At 45.5% G+C, this 18638-nt stretch overlaps 1 protein-coding gene across 1 annotated transcript in view; it reads right to left on the reverse strand.

Moving 5' to 3' along the window:
- The window catches only part of FLT4 (fms related receptor tyrosine kinase 4), a 35134-nt gene extending 27640 nt beyond the window's left edge, over positions 1–7494 (reverse strand). Inside the window, 1 exon segment of the mRNA XM_067732630.1 lies at positions 7364–7494. Within this exon segment, the coding sequence (XP_067588731.1) occupies positions 7364–7430 (67 nt within the window). The 5' untranslated portion in view covers positions 7431–7494.
- Between the last annotated feature and the right edge of the window lie 11144 nt (positions 7495–18638).

Raw genomic sequence — 18638 nt, forward strand, 5'->3', positions numbered from 1 at the left:
CAGGTTGGGGTCTCCATGCATCAGTCCCAGGGGTGGGCCGAGTTGGAGAGCCGGCTCTAAGGCCCTCTCCCTTCATTCTTGGGGCCAGGCTTGTGCATAGACCTTGGAAGAAGGCTCAGGGGTGTTCTGTCTTGGAGTCCCCCCCCCCCCCACCACCTGGATGGCAGCCTCTGTGCCTCCAGAGGTCAAGGGTGAGGTCAATAGTCCATCAGTCCTCCTACCTCCCACCCTGCAGGGCTGAGATGGGAGGGGCTGTACTGAGAGAGAGTGCCCGAAGCCCCGTGAGCCCAGCTGCACACCCTACAATGTCATTCTGACTAGGACCTCAGGCAAGTCACTTCCCCTGCTCCAAACTTATGAAATGAGAATTGTCCCCAAGATTATTGGGAACCACAGACCACCATAATACCACACTAAGAACCATTGTAAGGATAAACTGTTGCTGGCTCAGGCACACTGAAACCTTCACTGTCACTGTCTGTCCACTGTTTTGTATGTCACAGCAGTTGCATCTCACTGTGACTCTGTGCTTTGGTCAAAGTGCCAAGGTGGGGGACGGTCAGAGAAAGCCTTGCCAGTGGGAGGGAGTGCTCCTGTGAGTTGAAATAGGCTTTGTAGACTGAACAGGAGCTTGCTGGCCCAGGAGGAGGGCACAGAGGGCAGAGGGACATGTGCAAAGACCAGAGTGCAGGTGACCTTGGACTGTCAGGTAGGTGGAACAGATGGAGCATGGTGTGGAGGAATGAGGCCCCAGAGAAAGGCCCCGGGTTACAGGCCCAGCCTTAGGCTCTTGGTGGCTCATTTAACTGGAGCTGCTCAAGGTGCGCTCCTTCCTCCCGGAGGTGGCACAACCCCAGGGCTTCAAGCCTACCTCTGAGCCCCCCACCCTCCCTGGCAGCTCTCCTGAGCTCCAGCCCCAGAGGACTCTGCTTCCCAGATGTCTCCTGCCAGGCGCCCCCAGCCCTCATACCACACCACCCACTGAGGAGAACAATGAGCCAAAGGGCACAGAAGTATCCCCGACCCAGATGAGCAAGTGTTAAAACTATAGAGGATTCCCAGTGTTGGCAAGGATGTGGACAAACAGGCACTCACAGTAATTAAAAAAAAATGCTCATATACTTTGACCCCCAAATTCTGCTTACCTCAATATACCCTGTTACAACAACAGACAACAAGAGCAAACATTTTCTGTATGCCAGCACAGCCTATGCACTTGTGCATACCACACCCCTCTATTGCCCCCCTGGGTACTATTCTTACCATTTTGCGGATGAGAAAACGAAGGCACAGAGGTTAACTTGCTAGTCAGAGGTTATCTTTGGGGGACAGGATTATGGGAAGCTGCTATTTACTCTATACTTCCTCAGAACCAGCACCAACAGCAGCGTGGCTGGAAGCACCAGGCCTGCCCCTCTCCTCTCCCTGCCACTTGGCAAAGTGCTTTGCACTCGCAGAGCTCAGACGCTTAGCAGTAGATGCCTTCCAGCCCGAGTGCCACCCCTAGACATTCTGGGGCTGCCTTTTCCAGTCCCCTTCTTTGCCACCCCACTGCCTGGCCAGCCTCAAAATCCCTCCTCTGGCTCACCACACCAGTGTCTCCCCACTGGTCCAGGCCTTTCCCAGTGGTCAAAGGAGTCTTCTAGAACACAAATCACTCTTCTGCCTAAAACAATTTCCTGCCTCTCCGCTACTTAGGGATGGAATCTGATCTTCTCAAGGGACTCACCAGTCACTCTCGTCACCTGCCTGGTGCCTGCTCTAGCCCCAGGGTCGCAATTTTAGGTCCCCTCCTGGGGGCTTCTCTGCATGTTTCCACAGCTTCATGCAGCGGCTTGACTCACTGCACTTGACAGTTCCTCAGTGCAAGGATGAGAGCCTTTCCAGGGTGGCATCCCCAGCATGGACTTGACCCTGGATTGTTCTTGACTGGCTTTGAGGATCCAGGGAACAAAGCAACAGCACACAGTGTGTGGGCAGGTGTGGAGGCGAGGGATGGAGGTGCAGATGTCCTGCCCTGAAGTAGGCACATCTGCCAGGGGTAGGCCTGGGGGAAAGCAATGTGTCTAGTGGCATGCTGCTTTTGAAAGCTGTACAGGACATCAAGGTGAAAATGTCCATGAGGTGGTCAGAAATTTAGGACCCCACATGCCCACCTCTCTAGTGCTTTCCCTGGAAAATGTGGACAACACCTGCCATGCCTGCCCCTTCTTGCCCCTCAGCCCCTATGCTATCTGGCACCAGGCACCAGACACTTGTCACTTCCCTCAAAGCTGCTCTAGCATCTAATGAGCCATTTCATTCCTCTGGCCTTAATTTTCTAATCTTTAAAATGGGCACAATAGCCTATGTCACAAGGTTAAAATCTTCACACATGCTAGTGTGAAGAAATTTGATTAACCATTTCACTGGTAGACACTCCAAGTGTGTGTGCGTGTATGTGTGCACATAAGTGCTGCTTCATACAAACAAAACTCCATTTGGTAGAATTCAGGATAGCTTTGAGGATGGTGCTTTAGGTTGGATAAGGATAAGAGCTTCCCCTGAACCTACCTGAAAGCCTAGATTCTGTGCTCCTGGGGCACACAGGGAGTGGGAATGAAGCCCCCCTCCCGCCCTAGTAGACCCCTCCCACTTGGAGCGGCATAACCTTCTGCCTGGAATTCTCAGTAGCCTTCTGCATGTATCTGGAGCAGGAGAAAGGTCATGTGCTGAGGCTGGGGTATGTGATGGGTGCAGGCTAGGTGGATGTCAGGCTACATACGGCTGCCCTTGGGACCCTAGCAGGAGGGCCTGTACTATCAGCCCAAGAGGGGCCGGCGGGGGCGGGTGGCCCGAGGAAGGCTCAGATCTTTGTTTTAGAGTGGTCCTGCTGAAGCAGCCTAGAGGCAATTTTGGGAAGCAGGGAGTGTTGGAGAGGCTGAGTGGGACCGTGGGCTGCCTGAGTACCCCCTGGGGGTGAGATGGGGAGGAAGGGCACCCTGGTAGATGTGGAGCTCCCAGTGCAGCACAGCTGTGGGTGCAGCCAACTGTGCCAGGCAGTTGCCCTGGCCTTTCTGGGATCAGGGCTCTGCTCTGTGGCAGCGGGACGGGTGGTGTTATCAGACAGCCCAGCTGGCTCAGAGGTGGCCCCCCAGCGCTGCTAAATCTGGGCCATGGGCTCCTGCTGCAGGAAGAGGGAAATGCAGGCAGGATGTCCTCTCCTGTGGCTGACAAGTCCTTTCCCATGAACCCATGCTGACCTCGCTGGCCACGTGGCGGGGCTCCCCCACTTGCCATCCTGAAACCTGTGCCTGCTCACTGGGCCACCCACACCCCAGCCAGGCCTCGGGGATGGGGGTGGCCTGGGGCACCAGAGCCAGGCAGCAGCGTGCCTGCTGTCAGCCACACCCAGCCTCAGCGGCAGCCAGCGCCAAAGCCCGCATCTTCCTGCTCCCAGGCTTCTCCCTTTGGCGTGACCGGAAAACCGAGATCCCAGAGGAAGCCAGTGTCTGAAAAGGATCGAAACTCAGGAATCCCTGGCTCCAGCTGGACACGTCGGCTGTGTCTTGCTCAGAGGTCGGTGCAAGGAGTGTGAGAGGCTCTCCGGACCCCTCTCCCTACGCATCCCCCCTCTCTGAGGGGTATCTCAGGGCTGTGGGGCACAGGCTAGGCCCTAGTGGAGAGAAATCTACAATGGCGGGGCGGTGGGGGGACACCCAAGCGGCAGCAGGAGGGGTGTAAGCTAGACATAGAGAAGAACTTCCCCTAATGGCTGAGACCCCACTTAATTTCCCTGGGTTCCCCGACTCCCCTCTGCCTCATCACACTCAAGTGCTCCCAACTTTCCTCCTCCCTGCCTTCGACTTGAGGCCCTGCCTCCCTAGTGGAGTGTCTCATCTTTCCCCACATTTCCTCCTCTTCTTAGGGTCCCCATCTGGTAAACAATTTCATGACCTGTTCTGTTGCTTAAGCCAGAGACTGGCACTTGTCCCTTTCTCTCCACCATCCCCTGCTACCTCCTTCCCTGGCGTATCTCCTGGGTTCACCCACAGCCTCCTTGCTGTGGGCTTGCATCTGGTTTTACCCCTCCGGTGATGCCTTCAGGGGAATCTGACCAGGTGACTCCCTGCTCAGACCTCCCCTTTCCAGGTGTGCTGCTGGCTCCTGCCACCTCCACTTGCCTGTCTCCTCCATCTCATCTCTCCGCCCCTAGGAGTCTAGCTTCATCTGATCACCATCTGACTCTTCTGCCTCTGGGCCTTTGAGGGGGTCTTTGCCCTACCTGGAATCCCTTTCCCTGGAGTCTGCAGACCCCTCCAGGAAGCCCCAAGCTAGAAGCAGCCCACAGCCACCAGCTGGGCCCCACTGGGTCACTGAGCACTTTCGCCCCTGGGCTACGATACCATGTTTGTGTTCCTGCTAGTCTGGCGCTCAGGAAACCCCTGCAGGATGTGCTTGGTCCAATCCTCCCTAGACTGCCTAGAGCAGACACTATACCTTTCAACTTGCACAGAACTGCAGTCCCCTTCCCCAGGTTGGGGTGCCACTGCCTGGGGGTCAGGGTGGGGATGGCACAGCAAGGAGCTGGCCAGACAGTCCCCTTGTTATACCTCATGCCCAGTCTGGTGCCTGGCCATGTGGGCACTGGGCTCTGGGGAGGCAGAGAGCCTTCAGCCACACTGACCTGGTGCCTCCGGCATGCTGGGGATGTGAGCAGCACCTACACTTGAGTCCCCAGAGCACTGAGCCACTGATCCACAGGCACCAAGTAAGATGGGCCCAGCCCCCACATTCTGCCTGCACTGACTTGCATCCACAACCCCCCCCCCCCCCCACACACCTGGGTCTGGCTCAGGGCTGAGGAGCAGGGACAGCGAAGAGCTGGGATGGTCATGTGTGCCTCAGCCCATGGCAGGAGCCAGCAGCCTCAGGCTGGGCCAACCAAGCTTCCCAGCAGTTGCCTCCTTCCCCACCATGTCCCTGAGCTGACTGCCCACTGTTCAGAGGCACAAATAGCCTCACTCTAGACTAAGCTCCAAGAGACAAAGTCTGTTGGAGGTGACCTCTGCCACCTCTACCTTCTCTACAGGGACACTACTGGGGCAAAAAGCCCAACCCCAAGCACAGCCCCTCAGTGCTTGCCAGCTTCTTGCACTCCTATGCATGGGGAAACTGACGCACAAGGAAAGGAAGAGAGGAGCCCAGGTGATATAGCAAGGAATTTAGGGGTAGAGTTAGGACAAGAGTCTCGTTCTGGGACCAACATCACACCTTTGAAGTCAGCTTCACGGCCAGGCTGCTCACCTGCCAGCACTTGGCCTCCTACTCTGGCTGCACTGACACTTGGCTGCACTGGAGTGTTTATGCTTCTGCTCCAGTATCCCCCATCAGGCTGGCAGCTCTTAGGGCCCTCCTCAGCCCAGAAATGGGTGGTGCAAATGCAAGGCTCAGGGACAGCGGCAATGGTCTGTTTTCCATGGGACATCTCCCCACGAGCCATGACCTAGTCCACCCCCCTTCCAAGGGCCACTTAGCTTCATTCTCTCTCTTCCCCTTCATTGCCCAACTTTGGTAAGAATCACCTGCACTCACTGCAAGACTGACCTCATCCCCGCTCCCTCCTCCACCTTCCACTCTGCTCCACTCAGGAGCACCAGGACACAAGCCTCTCCTGGTTTTCCTCAAACCCTGCATGCCGAATGTTTCCCGTCTCCCTGGAAGCCTCTCCCTCTCTGGTCCCCTCCTTGGGGGAGAGGTTCCCATCCTAGACCCTTTGGTCTGCTTCCTCTCCAGCTCTCCAGCCCAGCCTCTCTCCTGAGCCTTGGACACTACACCCAGTGCTTGCTGGATGTCACCTCAAGGTGGGATCTCCCACTCCTCTGCCCCAAAGCCCAGCCATGGCACCATTCAACTCTTTCCCCACACTCATTCAGTCACTTAACACATGCTGAGCACCTGTGAGAGCCTGGTCCTGGGCAGGGTGCAGGGAAGCGAGGAAGGGCCAAGTGGCAGCCCCTCTGCTCAGACCTGCCCTGACTTGGAGGCCAGATAGATGTCTTCCTCCCTCCTCCTCCCTCTAGGTTCACCCACGCCTTCCTCACCTCCACTATCCTCAGCTCTTCAGCCCATATAGGCACAGAGAACAGAGCTCTGTTATTCCAAAGACCTGGGTTGACAACTTCCCTTACTACTGGCTTCCCGGGGACTTTGGGAGAAGTTATAAGTGTCCTTCGTCTAAGTGTTCCCATCTGTAAAACGGGTCTAACACTCCCTTGTGAGGATTAAAAGAAATGAAGCATGTAAAGCCACTATTCAATGCCCATGGTGTTTAAAAATAGCGAGGTCCCCATCTTTCCCTTCAGACCTCCCAGAACTCCTCCCTCAACCACTGGGGACCCATTACCCCTCCTCCACCCTCTGATTTCCACGGTCACCAGATCTTGCATGGGCTTCCAGCTCATCCTCCCCTTATTCCTGCTGCTTTATCCTGACATCTCCGAACAACCATACCCCTCTGCTCCCTCCGTCATCCCCCACACTCTCTTCCCTCCAATCCCTCAGCAGCAACCTCCAGTCATGTTCCCATCACAAACCAGACCTTGCCTCTCCTGTGTTTAAGACCCGTCCTTGTCGGCCCCTGCCTTATGATCCAAGATCCTTAGATTGGCCTTCCGGGGTCCTACCCCTCAAACACGGCGAGGGCCGGCCTTCTGCCTCTTCTGCCATGCTGATCACTTACGAGTTGCCGACTCAAGATTCTCCTCAAGTTCCAACAGGCACCTGCGCCCAATCCGCCACACAGCGCCTATCTCCCACGATCCCGAGCCCCTGCCCCCGCAGTCCTTGGCCTGGGGAAGGTAGACACCAACCAGAGTTCCCTCTGGAGGACCAATCTCGAGCGCAGACTAGAGGTGTCGGGAAGTGCGCACCCAGGTCTACGACTCGGCGGGGATTGCAGCCTCTGCGCGGGGGTACAATCCCCAGTGCTCTCGGGTTCGAGGACAGAACAGTACGGTGCCTGGACTTCGCGGAAAGCGTGTAAGCAAGCGAAGGATCCAGGCTGAGGGTGCAGCGCGAAGGGGCCCAGGTCCAAGGGAGCTGAGCCACAGACTGTGGAGCGCAGTCGGGGACTGAGCACCACCTCTAAGCTGCGGTGCAGCCCCGCGCCCCGTCCCCGCCCTTTCCTCATCCCGGCAAGCCCGGCCCGACTCGCCGTGCTCCTTCCGGTGTCTGAATCCCTGGCTCCCGACCCTGTCTCGTGCCGGAGGGTCCCGCGGGCCCTGTCCCCCGCCCGTCTCCCATCGGTGAGGTCCCACCGTTTGCCCAGGGAAAATGTCCCCCCTCGTGGCCAGCTGTACACTGGGGCAGGCGGAGGGCTCACCACGCTCGCTGTCGAGCAGTCCGAGGCAGAGCCACAGGCACAGGCACAGCGCGGCACCCCGCTGCATCTCCGGCCGCTGTGGCTCGGGTCAGATGAGCGACCGCGGCTCGGGCTCTGAGTGTGGGCGCGGGGCAAGGCGCGGGCGGGGCCGGGGCGGGGCTGCGGCCGGGCCTGGGCGGGGCCTGGGCGGGGCTCCCGGGAAAGGGCCTGGCATCTAAAGCAGCCCTCGCACCTCTCAGTCCCGCCCTGCAGCCTAGGGAGAATCCCGCCTAGACAGGAGGGTTGCTGGCTTTGCACTGTGGAGGGAAGGCTGGTCCGTGCCCCACTTCCAAATCAACCGCAGCCCTTCATGCCGGCCCTGGGGCTGCTCCGACCAGTCCTAAATTGTGCGCTAAAAAGGGAATGAATCCCGCTGTCAAGGTTGGACAAGATGTGGCACTACGTATTTTTCTGTGATTTTCTTCCATCAATAAATGCTATGTTTACCACTAGCTATCTATTTTACGTTTGGTAGTGTATATATGTACATGCCACTCGCAGCCGCACAGCACAGGGAGATCAGCGCCGTGCTTTGTGACCACCTGGAGGGGTGGGATGGGGAGGGTGGGACGGAGGGAGACGCAAGAGGGAAGAGATATGGGGACATATGTATATGTATAGCTGATTCACTTTGTTATAAAGCAGAAACTAACACACCACTGTAGGGCAATTATACTCCAATAAAGATGTTAAAAAATAAATACTATGTTTAAAGTAAGAAAAATGAGCAATAAACATATTTTAAAATAGCAATATATCAAATATTTGAGAACATTCAGCAAACTTTATGTTACCGTCTACGTGGTGTAGATGGAGGCTGTACCCTTGAGCCAGGCACCCAGTATAACCAACCTCCATCCTGCAGGCATGTCCTCTTTAGATTTCCTCCAAATAGTTTTGCTCTGAGCTCATTCATAAGTCCTTTTATCAGGTGACACTTTGCTCTCTGACTTGGCAAACCTCTCACAGACTTCCTCTCTCTTTTCGGTTCTGTCTCTAGAATTTTCCTATTTAAAAACAAATCCCATGAGGATGACTATCTCCCACTCCTGCTTTTTTATTTACACTTTTACTATCCCTCCCCTTTACCCACCCCTCGCAAAAGTCCATTCATCCTTGCCAAAAACTATTGTTGATAACAACAGTTACCAAATCTCAAGTGCAAGTAAGAATGGAATATATTAAGTTGTAATCACATATAGATGGTTTAATAAGTAATGTTGGGGAAAGTAGGCAACCAAATAAACGAAGTTAGATTTTTTTTCTCAACCATATATTGATTTTCTTTCAATTTTTGTCTAGTTTTAATATACCGAAAGTATATATCAATGTATTATAAATGTAAATTTTAAAGCAAACACCTATGTTTCAACCCTCCAGATCAAGGTATATAGAATGGCACTAGCTTTCCAGAACCCCTCCCTAACCCCCAAATCCTGGCTTTATCTTTTCCCTGCTTTTCTTTATCATTTTATTGCCCAAATATGTTTTACTTGTTTTTTAACCTTACTTAAATGGATTCATCACACATATATTCTTTTGCTCAGCATCTTTTGTGAGATTAATGTGTACTGCTATGAAAACCTATACTTCACTCATTTTCATTGCTGCATAGTCTTCTGTGTGATACAGCATAGTTCACTTGTCCATCTACTGTTGATGGAAGTTTGAGTTGTTACCAGTTTCCAACTTTTGCTGCTACAAACATGCTTTTATATGTTTTTTGGTGTACATGTGCCCTCTTCTCTAAGTTATGTGTCTAGGAGTGACACTATTAGGTCGTAGTATATGTATCTTCAACTTTGTAGATGGTACCAACTATCTTTTTCATTATTTGTATCATTTTGCACTCCACAGCAGTATAACTAGCTCCCTGTGCTCCACATCTTTGCTGACACTTACTGTCAGTTTTAATTTTTAAATTTAGCCATTCTAGTTGGTTTGTAGTGGCATCTCTTTATGATTTTCGCTAGCTTTTCCTTAATTAATGTTGAGTTTGAGCACATTTTTATAATGGTCCATTTGGATTTCAAGTCTTTTGCTTCTTAGTACTACCTTTTTCTTATTTATTTGTAGTTCTTTATATATTCTGGATATGAGTCTTTTGCCACTTCTCATTATTATTGTTCTGGTTATCATTGCTGTGCATCTCTTTGTTTTCTGACTTTAGGGTTTATGGTATACATCTTTAACTCATAGTGGTCTACCTTAAACTGATAGATATACCACTTCATGTATAATATAAAAACCTTACAACAGTTTACCTCCATTCTTCCCTGTCAGCCCTTATGCTATTGTTGTCATTCATTTTATTTGTACGTATCATAAACCCCACAATATAGTGTCATTACTTTTGTATAAGCTAGTTACTTATCTTTTAAAGACATTTAAATAAAAAGAAAAGTATTATATATTTATTATTTATGATCTCATATTTTCATCAGGTATCATCAGGTATCAATTTCCTTCTGCCTGGAGGACTTCTTTTAACATTTCTTTTACTCTGGGTTTGCTAGTGATGAATTCTTTCAGCTTTGGTATGTCTGAAAAGTATTTCTTCTTCTATATTCTGGGACTTTGATGATATGAATATTATGAATGTTAATAACTTGATATTATCCCATAGTTTCCTGAGAGTCTCTTCATTATTTTCTAACCATTTTATTTTTTTTAATTGTGGTAAAATACACTAAACAGAAAATTTAGAATTTTTTTCAATTTTTATTTAAAAATTTTTTTATTGAAATACAGTTGATTTACCATGTTGTGTTAGTTTCAGGTGTACAGCAAAGTGATCTATATATTTTTTTTCTTTTTTAGATTCTTTTCCATTATAGGTTACTACAAGATATTGAGTATAGTTCCCTGTGTTGTACAGTAGGTCCTTGTTGGTTATTTATTTTATATATAGTAGTGTGTATATTTTAATCCTAAACTCCTAATTTATCCCTCCCCCCTTTCCCCTTGGTAACCTTAATATTGTTTTCTATGTCTGTGAGTCTATTTCTGTTTTGTAAATAAGTTCATTTGCATCATTTTTTTAGATTCCCTTTATAAGCGATATCATATGATATTTGTCTTTCTCGGCCTGACTTACTTCACTTAGTATGATAATCTCTAGGTTCATCCATGTTGCTGAAAATGGAATTATTTTGTTCTTTTTTATGGCTGAGTAATATTTCACTGTATATATATACCACATCTTCTTTACCTGTTGCTACCATTCACCTGCTGATGCATACTTAGGTTGCTTCCATGTCTTGGCTGTTGTAAATAGTGCTGTTATGAACATTGGGGTGCATGTATCTTTTTGGATTATAGTTTTGTCCAGATATATGCCCAGGAGTGGGATCACTGGAACATATATATCAAAGATATATATTTTATATATATATATATATATATATATATATATATATATATATATCTTTGAGTCCCTGTTTTAAATTCCTAAAGGAATTGCTAGATCCTATGATAATTCTATTTTTAATTTTTAAAGGAACCCTCATACTGTTTCCATAGCAGCTGCACCATTTTACACACCTACCAACAGTGTACAAGTCTTCCAATTTCTCTGCATCCTCGTCTATACTTATTATTTCTTTTTTTTTCCCCTGATAGTATCCATCCTTAACGGGTGTGAGATAGTTATCTTCTTGTCATTGTGATTTGCAGTTCCTTCATGGTTAGTGATGCTGAGCATCTTTTCTTGTACTTACTGGCCATTTGTACATCTTTGGAGAAATGTCTATTCAAGTCTTTTGCCCACCTTAAAAATTGGGGTTGTGTGTTTTTCCTTTAGCCTTTTTTTTCTAGAGTGTTTCAGTTGGATAGTTTCTATTGTTGTTTTTCAAGATCCCTGTTTTTTCCTTCTGCTAATTTTCTATTTAACCCTTCCAACGAATTTTTCATTTCTGATATTATAATTATTAGCTCCAGAATTCCAATTGATATTTTTATATATCTTCGAGTTCCATGCTCATTGTGTTTGTTTGTTTTTCTTTTAAAATTCTTCAACATATTTATAACTTTTTTTAAATTAATTTATTTTGTATATTTATTTTTTCACACACACACACTGTGTTTTATTTTTACAAGAGATAAATAAACTGACACCAAGCATTGTAAATGGATGACCACAACAAAAGCAACAATGATTGCAATTACCAATCATGAAACACGCTCACACTATGTCATAATATTGACATTCAGTCCAGTAATCCTCCACTGTAACAGCTCCTTTACTTTGCAGTGAAAATTGATTTGTATATTTTTTGCCTCATGAGTCCTTGTGGGATTTTTTTTTTTTTTCAAACAGAAAGTCACAGGGCTTCCCTGGTGGCGCAGTGGTTGAGTGTCTGCCTGCTGATGCAGGGGACACAGGTTCGTGCCCCGGTCCAGGAAGATCCCATATGCCGCAGAGCGGCTAGGCCTGTGAGCCATGGTCGCTGAGCCTGCGCGTCCAGAGCCTGTGCTCCGCAACGGGAGAGGCCACAAAAGTGAGAGGCCCACGTACCGCAAAAACAAAAACAAAAACAAAAAAACCCAGAAAGTCACAGAAATTGTAATCATCCTCATCAGTTCACTCAGTCCCATGTAATTAATTTCTTTTTCATCTTGATCTTTTGTTAGCACTTTTATGAATTCATCAGTTTTCCATTAGAGTTCTGAAAATGCTTATTCATGCAGTTCAGCAGTATAGTCAGTTAACAGACACCTGTACTTGTCAAGAGTCTTTTCCATGAATTCCTTGTCCCTTTTATAGGAACATTTTTGCAAAAGCATCAGAATACACCCAGAACTGTCTGTAAATGCCAAAAGACTTAAAAATGACCATGGTTAAAGAATTCATGAAAGTTATTAATAATGTAATGGTCAATATATCTTTCCTTGTCAAGGAAATTTAGTTATTTCTGAGATATGCATTTTAACATAATAACTAGAATTAAGACTTATAACATTATATCAGAACAAGTAAGATTTTTAGAAATTTCATGTAATGTCTGAAACATTTATATTAACATATTTCCATACAAATAACCCAAAGATACTTTAGTATTAGTTGTTTGTTTGTTTGTTTGTTTGTTTTTTCATACTGCAGGTTCTTATTAGTCATCAATTTTATACACATCAGGGTATACATGTCAATCCCAATGGCCCAATTCAGCACACCACCATCTCCACCCCACCACAGTTTTCCCCCCTTGGTGTCCATACGTTTGTTCTCTACATCTGTGTCTCAACTTCTGCCCTGCAAACTGGTTCATCTGTACCATTTTTCTGGGTTCCACATACATGCATTAATATACGATATTTGTTTTTCTCTTTCTGACTTACTTCACTATGTATGACAGACTCTAGGTCCAACCACATCTCAACAAATGACTCAATTTCGTTCCTTTTTATGGCTGAGAAATATTCCATTGTATATATGTACCACACCTTCTTTATCCATTTGTCTGTCGATGGGCATTTATGTTGCTTCCATAACCTGGCTATTGTAAATTGTGCTGCAATGAACATTGGGGTGTATGTGTCTTTTTGAATTATGGTTTTCTCTGGGTATATGCCCAGTAGTGGGATTGCTGGATCATATGGTAGTTCTATTTTTAGTTTTTTAAGGAACCTCCATATTGTTCTCCATAGTGGCTGTATCAATTTATATTCCCACCAACAGTGCAAGAGGGTTCCCTTTTCTCCACACCCTCTCCAGTATTTGTTGTTTGTAGATTTTCTGATGATGCCCATTCTAACTGGTGTGAGGTGATACCTCATTGTAGTTTTGATTTGCATTTCTCTAATGATTAGTGATGTTGAGCAGCTTTTCATTTGCTTCTTGGCCATCTGTATGTCTTCCTTAGAGAAATGTCTATTTAGGTCTTCTGCCCATTTTTGGATTTGTTTGTTTGTTTCTTTAATATTGAGCTGCATGAGCTGTTTATATATTTTGGAGATTAATCCTTTGTCTGTTGATTCATTTAAAAATATTTTCTCGGGCTTCCCTGGTGGCGCAGTGGTTGAGAGTCCGCCTGCCAGTGCAGGGGACACAGGTTCGTGCCCCCATCCGGGAGGATCCCACATGCTGCAGAGCGGCTGGGCCCGTGGGCCATGGACACTGGGCCTGCACGTCCGGAGCCTGTGCTCCGGCCACAACAGTGAGAGGCCCAGGTACCACAAAAAAAAAAATATATATATAGATAGATAGATTTTCTCCCATTCTGAGGGTTGTCTTTTCATCTTGTTTATGGTTTCCTTTGCTGTGGAAAAGCTTTGAAGTTTCATTAGGTCCCGTTTGTTTATTTTTATTTTTATTTCCATTACTCTAGAGGTGGGTCTAAAAGATCTTGCTGTGATTTATGACAAAGAGTGTTCTTCCTATGTTTTCCTCTAACAGTTTTATAGTCTTACATTAGGTCTAGAATCCATTTTGAATTTATTTTTGTGTATGGTGTTAGGGAGTGTTCTAATTTCATTCTTTTACATGTAGCTGTCCAGTTTTCCCAGCACCACATATTGAAGAGACTGTCTTTTCTCCATTGTATATCTTTGCCTCCTTTGTCATAGATTAGTCGACCATAGGTGCATGAGTTAATCTCTGAGCTTTCTATCTTGTTCCATTGATCTATGTTTCTATTTTTGCACCAGTACCATATTTTCTTGATTACTGTAGCTTTATAGTATAGTCTGAAGTCAGGGAGTCTGATTCCTCCAGCTCCGTTTTTTCCCCTCAAGACTACATTGGCTATTCGGGGTCTTTTGTGTCTCCATACAAATTTTGAGATGATTTGTTCTAGTTCCTTTAGCATTTGTTGTAGAGCTGGTTTGGTGGTGCTGAATTCTCTTAGCTTTTGCTTGTCTGTAAAACTTTTGATTTCCCCATCAAATCTGAATGAGATCCTTGCTGGGTAGAGTAATCTCGGTTGTAAGTTCTTCCTTTTCATCACTTTAAGTATATCATGCCACTCCCTTCTGGCTTGTAGAGTTTCTGCTGAGAAATCAGCTGTTAACCTTATGGGAGTTCCCTTGTATGTTATTTTTCGTTTTTCCCTTGTTGCTTTCAATAATTTTTCTTTGTCATTAATTTTTGCCAGTTGGATTACTATGTGTCTCGGCGTGTTTCTCCTTGGTTTATTCTGTATGTGACTCGCTGCGCTTCCTGGAGTCGGGTGGCTATTTCCTTTCCCATGTTAGGGAAGTTTTCGACCATAATCTCTTCAAATATTTTCTCTAGTCCTTTCTCTCTCTCTTCTCCTCTGGGACCCCTATAATGCAAATGTTATTGAGTTTAATATTGTCCCAGAGGTCTCTTAGGCCGTCTTCATTTCTTTTCATTCTTTTTTCTTTATTCTTCTCCGCAGCAGTGAATTCCACCATTCTGTCTTCTAGGTCACTTATCCGTCCTTCTGCCTCAGTTATTATGCTATTGATTCCTTCTAGTATAGTTTTCATTTCAGTTATTGTATTGTTCATCTCTGTTTGTTTGTTCTTTAATTCTTCTAGGTCTTTGTTAATCATTTCTAACATCTTCTCGATCTTTGTCTCCATTCTTTTTCCGAGGTCCTGGATCATCTTCACTATCATTTTTCTGAATTCTTTTTCTGGAAGGTTGTCTATCTCCACTTCATTTAGTAGTTTTTCTGGGGTTTTATCTTGTTCCTTCATCTGGTACATAGCCCTCTGCCTTTTCATCTTGTCTGTCTTTCTGTGAATGTGGTTTTTGTTCCCCAGGCTGCAGGATTGTAGTTCTTCTTGCTTCTGCTGTGTATGTGCCCTCTGGTGGATGAGGCTATCTAAGAGGCTTTGTGTAAGTTTCCTGATGGGAGGGACTGGTGGTGGGTAGAGCTGACTGTTGCTCTGGTGGACAGAGCTCAGTAAAACTTTAATCCACTTGACTGTTGATGGGTGGGGCTGGGTTCCCTCCCTGTTGGTTGTTTTGCCTGTGGCAACCCAACACTGGAGCCTGCCTGGGCTCTTTGGTGGGGCTAATGACAGACTCTGGGAGGGCTCACGCCAAGGAGTACTTCCCAGAACTTCTGCTGCCAGTGTCCTTGTCCCCACGGTGAGCCACAGCCTCCCCGCCCCCCGCCTCTGCAGGAGACCCTCCAACACTAGCAGGTAGGTCTGGTTCAGTCTCCCCTGGGGTCACTGCTTCTTCCCCTGGGTCCCGATGTGCACACTACTTTGTGTGTGCCCTCCAAGCGTGGAGTCTCTGTTTCCCCCAGTCCTGTCAAAGTCCTGGGGGAAATCAATTCCCACTAGGCTTCAAAGTCTGATTCTCTAGGAATTCCTCCTCCCATTGACAGTCCCCCAGGTTGGGAAGCCTGACGTGGGGCTCAGAACCTTCACTTTAGTGGGTGGACTTCTGCGGTATAATTGTTCTCCAGTTTTTGAGTCACCCACCCAGCAGTTATGGGATTTGATTTTACTGTGATTGCACCCCTCCTACCATCTCATTGTGGCTTCTCCTTTGTCTTTGGATGTCGGGTATCGGTTTTTTTTTGTTGTTGTTTGTGGTATGCGGGCCTCTCACTGTTGTGGCCTCTCCTGTTGCAGAGCACAGGCTCCAGACGCGCAGGCTCAGCATCCATGGCCCACGGGCCCAGCCGCTCCGCGGCACGTGGGATCTTCCCGGACCGGGGCACGAACCTGTGTCCCCTGCACCAGCAGGCAGACTCTCAACCACTGCACCACCAGGGAAGCCCTGGGGTATCTTTTTTGGTGAGTTCCAGTGTCTTCCTGTCGATGATTGTCCAGCAGCTAGTTGTGATTCAGGTGTTCTCGCAAGAGGGAGTGAGAGCACATCTTTCTACTCTGCCATCTTGGTTCCTCTCTATTTATAACTTTTAAAGCCACTGTCTGCTAATTCCATCATTGCTCTCATTTAAGAGTTTGTATTCTGTTGACTGTTTTTCTCTTGGTTTTGTGTCACATTTTTCTGCTTCTTTGCATGTCTAGTAATTTTTATTGGATGTTTTACATTTTATATATTATACTTATGAATGTCTGGGCTTGTTATGTTCCTTCTGAGGGTATTAATATTTGTTCTGGTAGACAGTCAAGTTATTTGTAGATCATCTTGTTTCTTTTGACACTTATTTTTAAGCTTTGTTATGGAGATATAGTATTCTCTTACTAAGGCTTTATTATTTTCTGGTTTCTACTGAATGTCTCAAGTGTTCAAAAAGGTCTCTTCTGGCTGTTGCTTCCAGCCCTTTGTGTGTTCTTGGAAATGCTTGGCCCATAGCCCTCTTCCCAGCCTCTTGGATTTTTGCCTATGCAAAGGCAAAGGCAGCTTAACACTCAGCAAAAAACTTGAGGTGACTCATTTACAGATTTAAGGAGTACTTCTTATGCATAACTTAATCTTGTCCTGAACCCTGTACCACAAATTCAAGCTGCCTTGGCCTCCCTAATTCTAAGGTATGTTGTCTTAACTCAGCAGGTCTACTGTGCTTTATTTGGGTTTCTTCTCCTTGTGCCATGATCTAGAAAGTTGAAAATTTTGCATGACTCATCCAGTCAGACAGTTGGACTATTTGTAGAACTCACCTGGTTTGTTGTCCAATATTTGAAAAGCATTGTTTGATACATTTTGTATGGTTTTCTAATTGCTTATAGTCAGAGGGATAATTTGTCATGGTGGAATTGGAAGTCTTCTCATTTTAGCTGAATTTGCATTTATGTGTATATTGGTTATTTGGATACTCTCTGTTTTGAAGTTTCTGTTCAGTTCTTTGGAATATTTTCTTATGTAGTTGTCTTTTTGTTTTTAATCTGTAGAACTTCTTTATGTATTCTGGATACAAATGATTTGTTAAGCATTTACATTGCAAATATCATCTACTCAGTGATTTGCCTTTGCATTACTTTAACATTACCTTTGGTAAATGGAAGTTATTATTAAATTAATTTCTATTGGCGTATGGAAGTTATTTTTAATGTAGTACATTTTAAAATTTTTTCTGTTGTGCACTTCTGTGTGTTCTATTCTAAAAATTTTCTGCTTACTCCAAACTCATAAAGGTATTTTCTTCAACTTTTTTCCTCAATGTGTTAGTTTTCTTTTTTTACATTTATATTGACAACTCATCTAGAATTGATTTGTGTATGGTGTAAGATTGGTATCAAGAGTTTTTTGTATTGCTATTTAGTTGATTTAGATTATTTTTTGGAAATAACCAGCCTTTTCTCACTGCATTGCAGATGCACATTTATTATAAACCATGTCACCTTATATGGATTAATCTGTTTCTGGACTGTTATGTTTCATTTGTCTGCTTACCTGCCTTGCCCAGTACCACACAGTTGTAATTACTGTGGTTTTATAATAACTTTTAATATGTAGTAGTGTTGGTCCTTGAAATACATGCTTTTTTTCCCAGAGTGTCTTACTTTTTATTGGCTTTTTGCATTTCTGTATTAACTATAGAATCACCTTGTCAATTTTAAAAAATGAAAAATATGCTAGAACTTTGATTGGAATTACATTGAGGAATTTTGAGGAATTGTCATCTTAACAGTTTTCACTTATGAATATGGTATGCCCATGCATTTATCTAGTTTTTCTTTTATTTATATCTATAATGTCTTGTAGTTTTCCTTTATTTTATTGTAAATCAGATCATACAATTTTCTAATTTCCAGTGTTATTTCTTCATTGAACTATGGGTTATGTAGAAGTATGTTGTTTAATTTACAAATACTTGGGGACTTTTTATTTCTAGTTTAATTTTATGTGATCAGAGAATGTATTCTCACTGAGTTCAATACTATGAAATTTGTTGAAACTTGCCTTTAGGCTCAGTATGTGGTGTATCTTGGTAAACTTACCAACCTTGAAAAGGTTGTTTGTGTAGCATGACACTATACACGTTCCTAGATCAAGTTGTTTAATCATGCTGTCCAAATCTTCTATCTCCTTAACTTTCTATTTGTTTTCTTGTTCTTTTCAATTACTGAAAGAGGTATGCTAAAATTCTAAGTATAATTAGGATTTGTCAATTTTCCTTTTAGTTTTGTTAATTTTTGCTTTACATAATTTCAATTTATATTATTACATGTATATGTATTTGTTTTCTATGAGTTAATGAAGTTTTTTTGCTTTTTAATGGATTAATCAAGTATTTTTTATTATTTTTTTTCTCTTCTATTAATGTGATAGATGGCAAGGGTGGTCACCATCCTCTACTTCTCTATCCATGCCCTTTACAATGTGACTTGGTAGCACCTATCGTCA

This window comes from Pseudorca crassidens, chromosome 3, assembly GCF_039906515.1.
Source record: "Pseudorca crassidens isolate mPseCra1 chromosome 3, mPseCra1.hap1, whole genome shotgun sequence".
NCBI classification, from domain to species: domain Eukaryota; kingdom Metazoa; phylum Chordata; class Mammalia; order Artiodactyla; family Delphinidae; genus Pseudorca; species Pseudorca crassidens.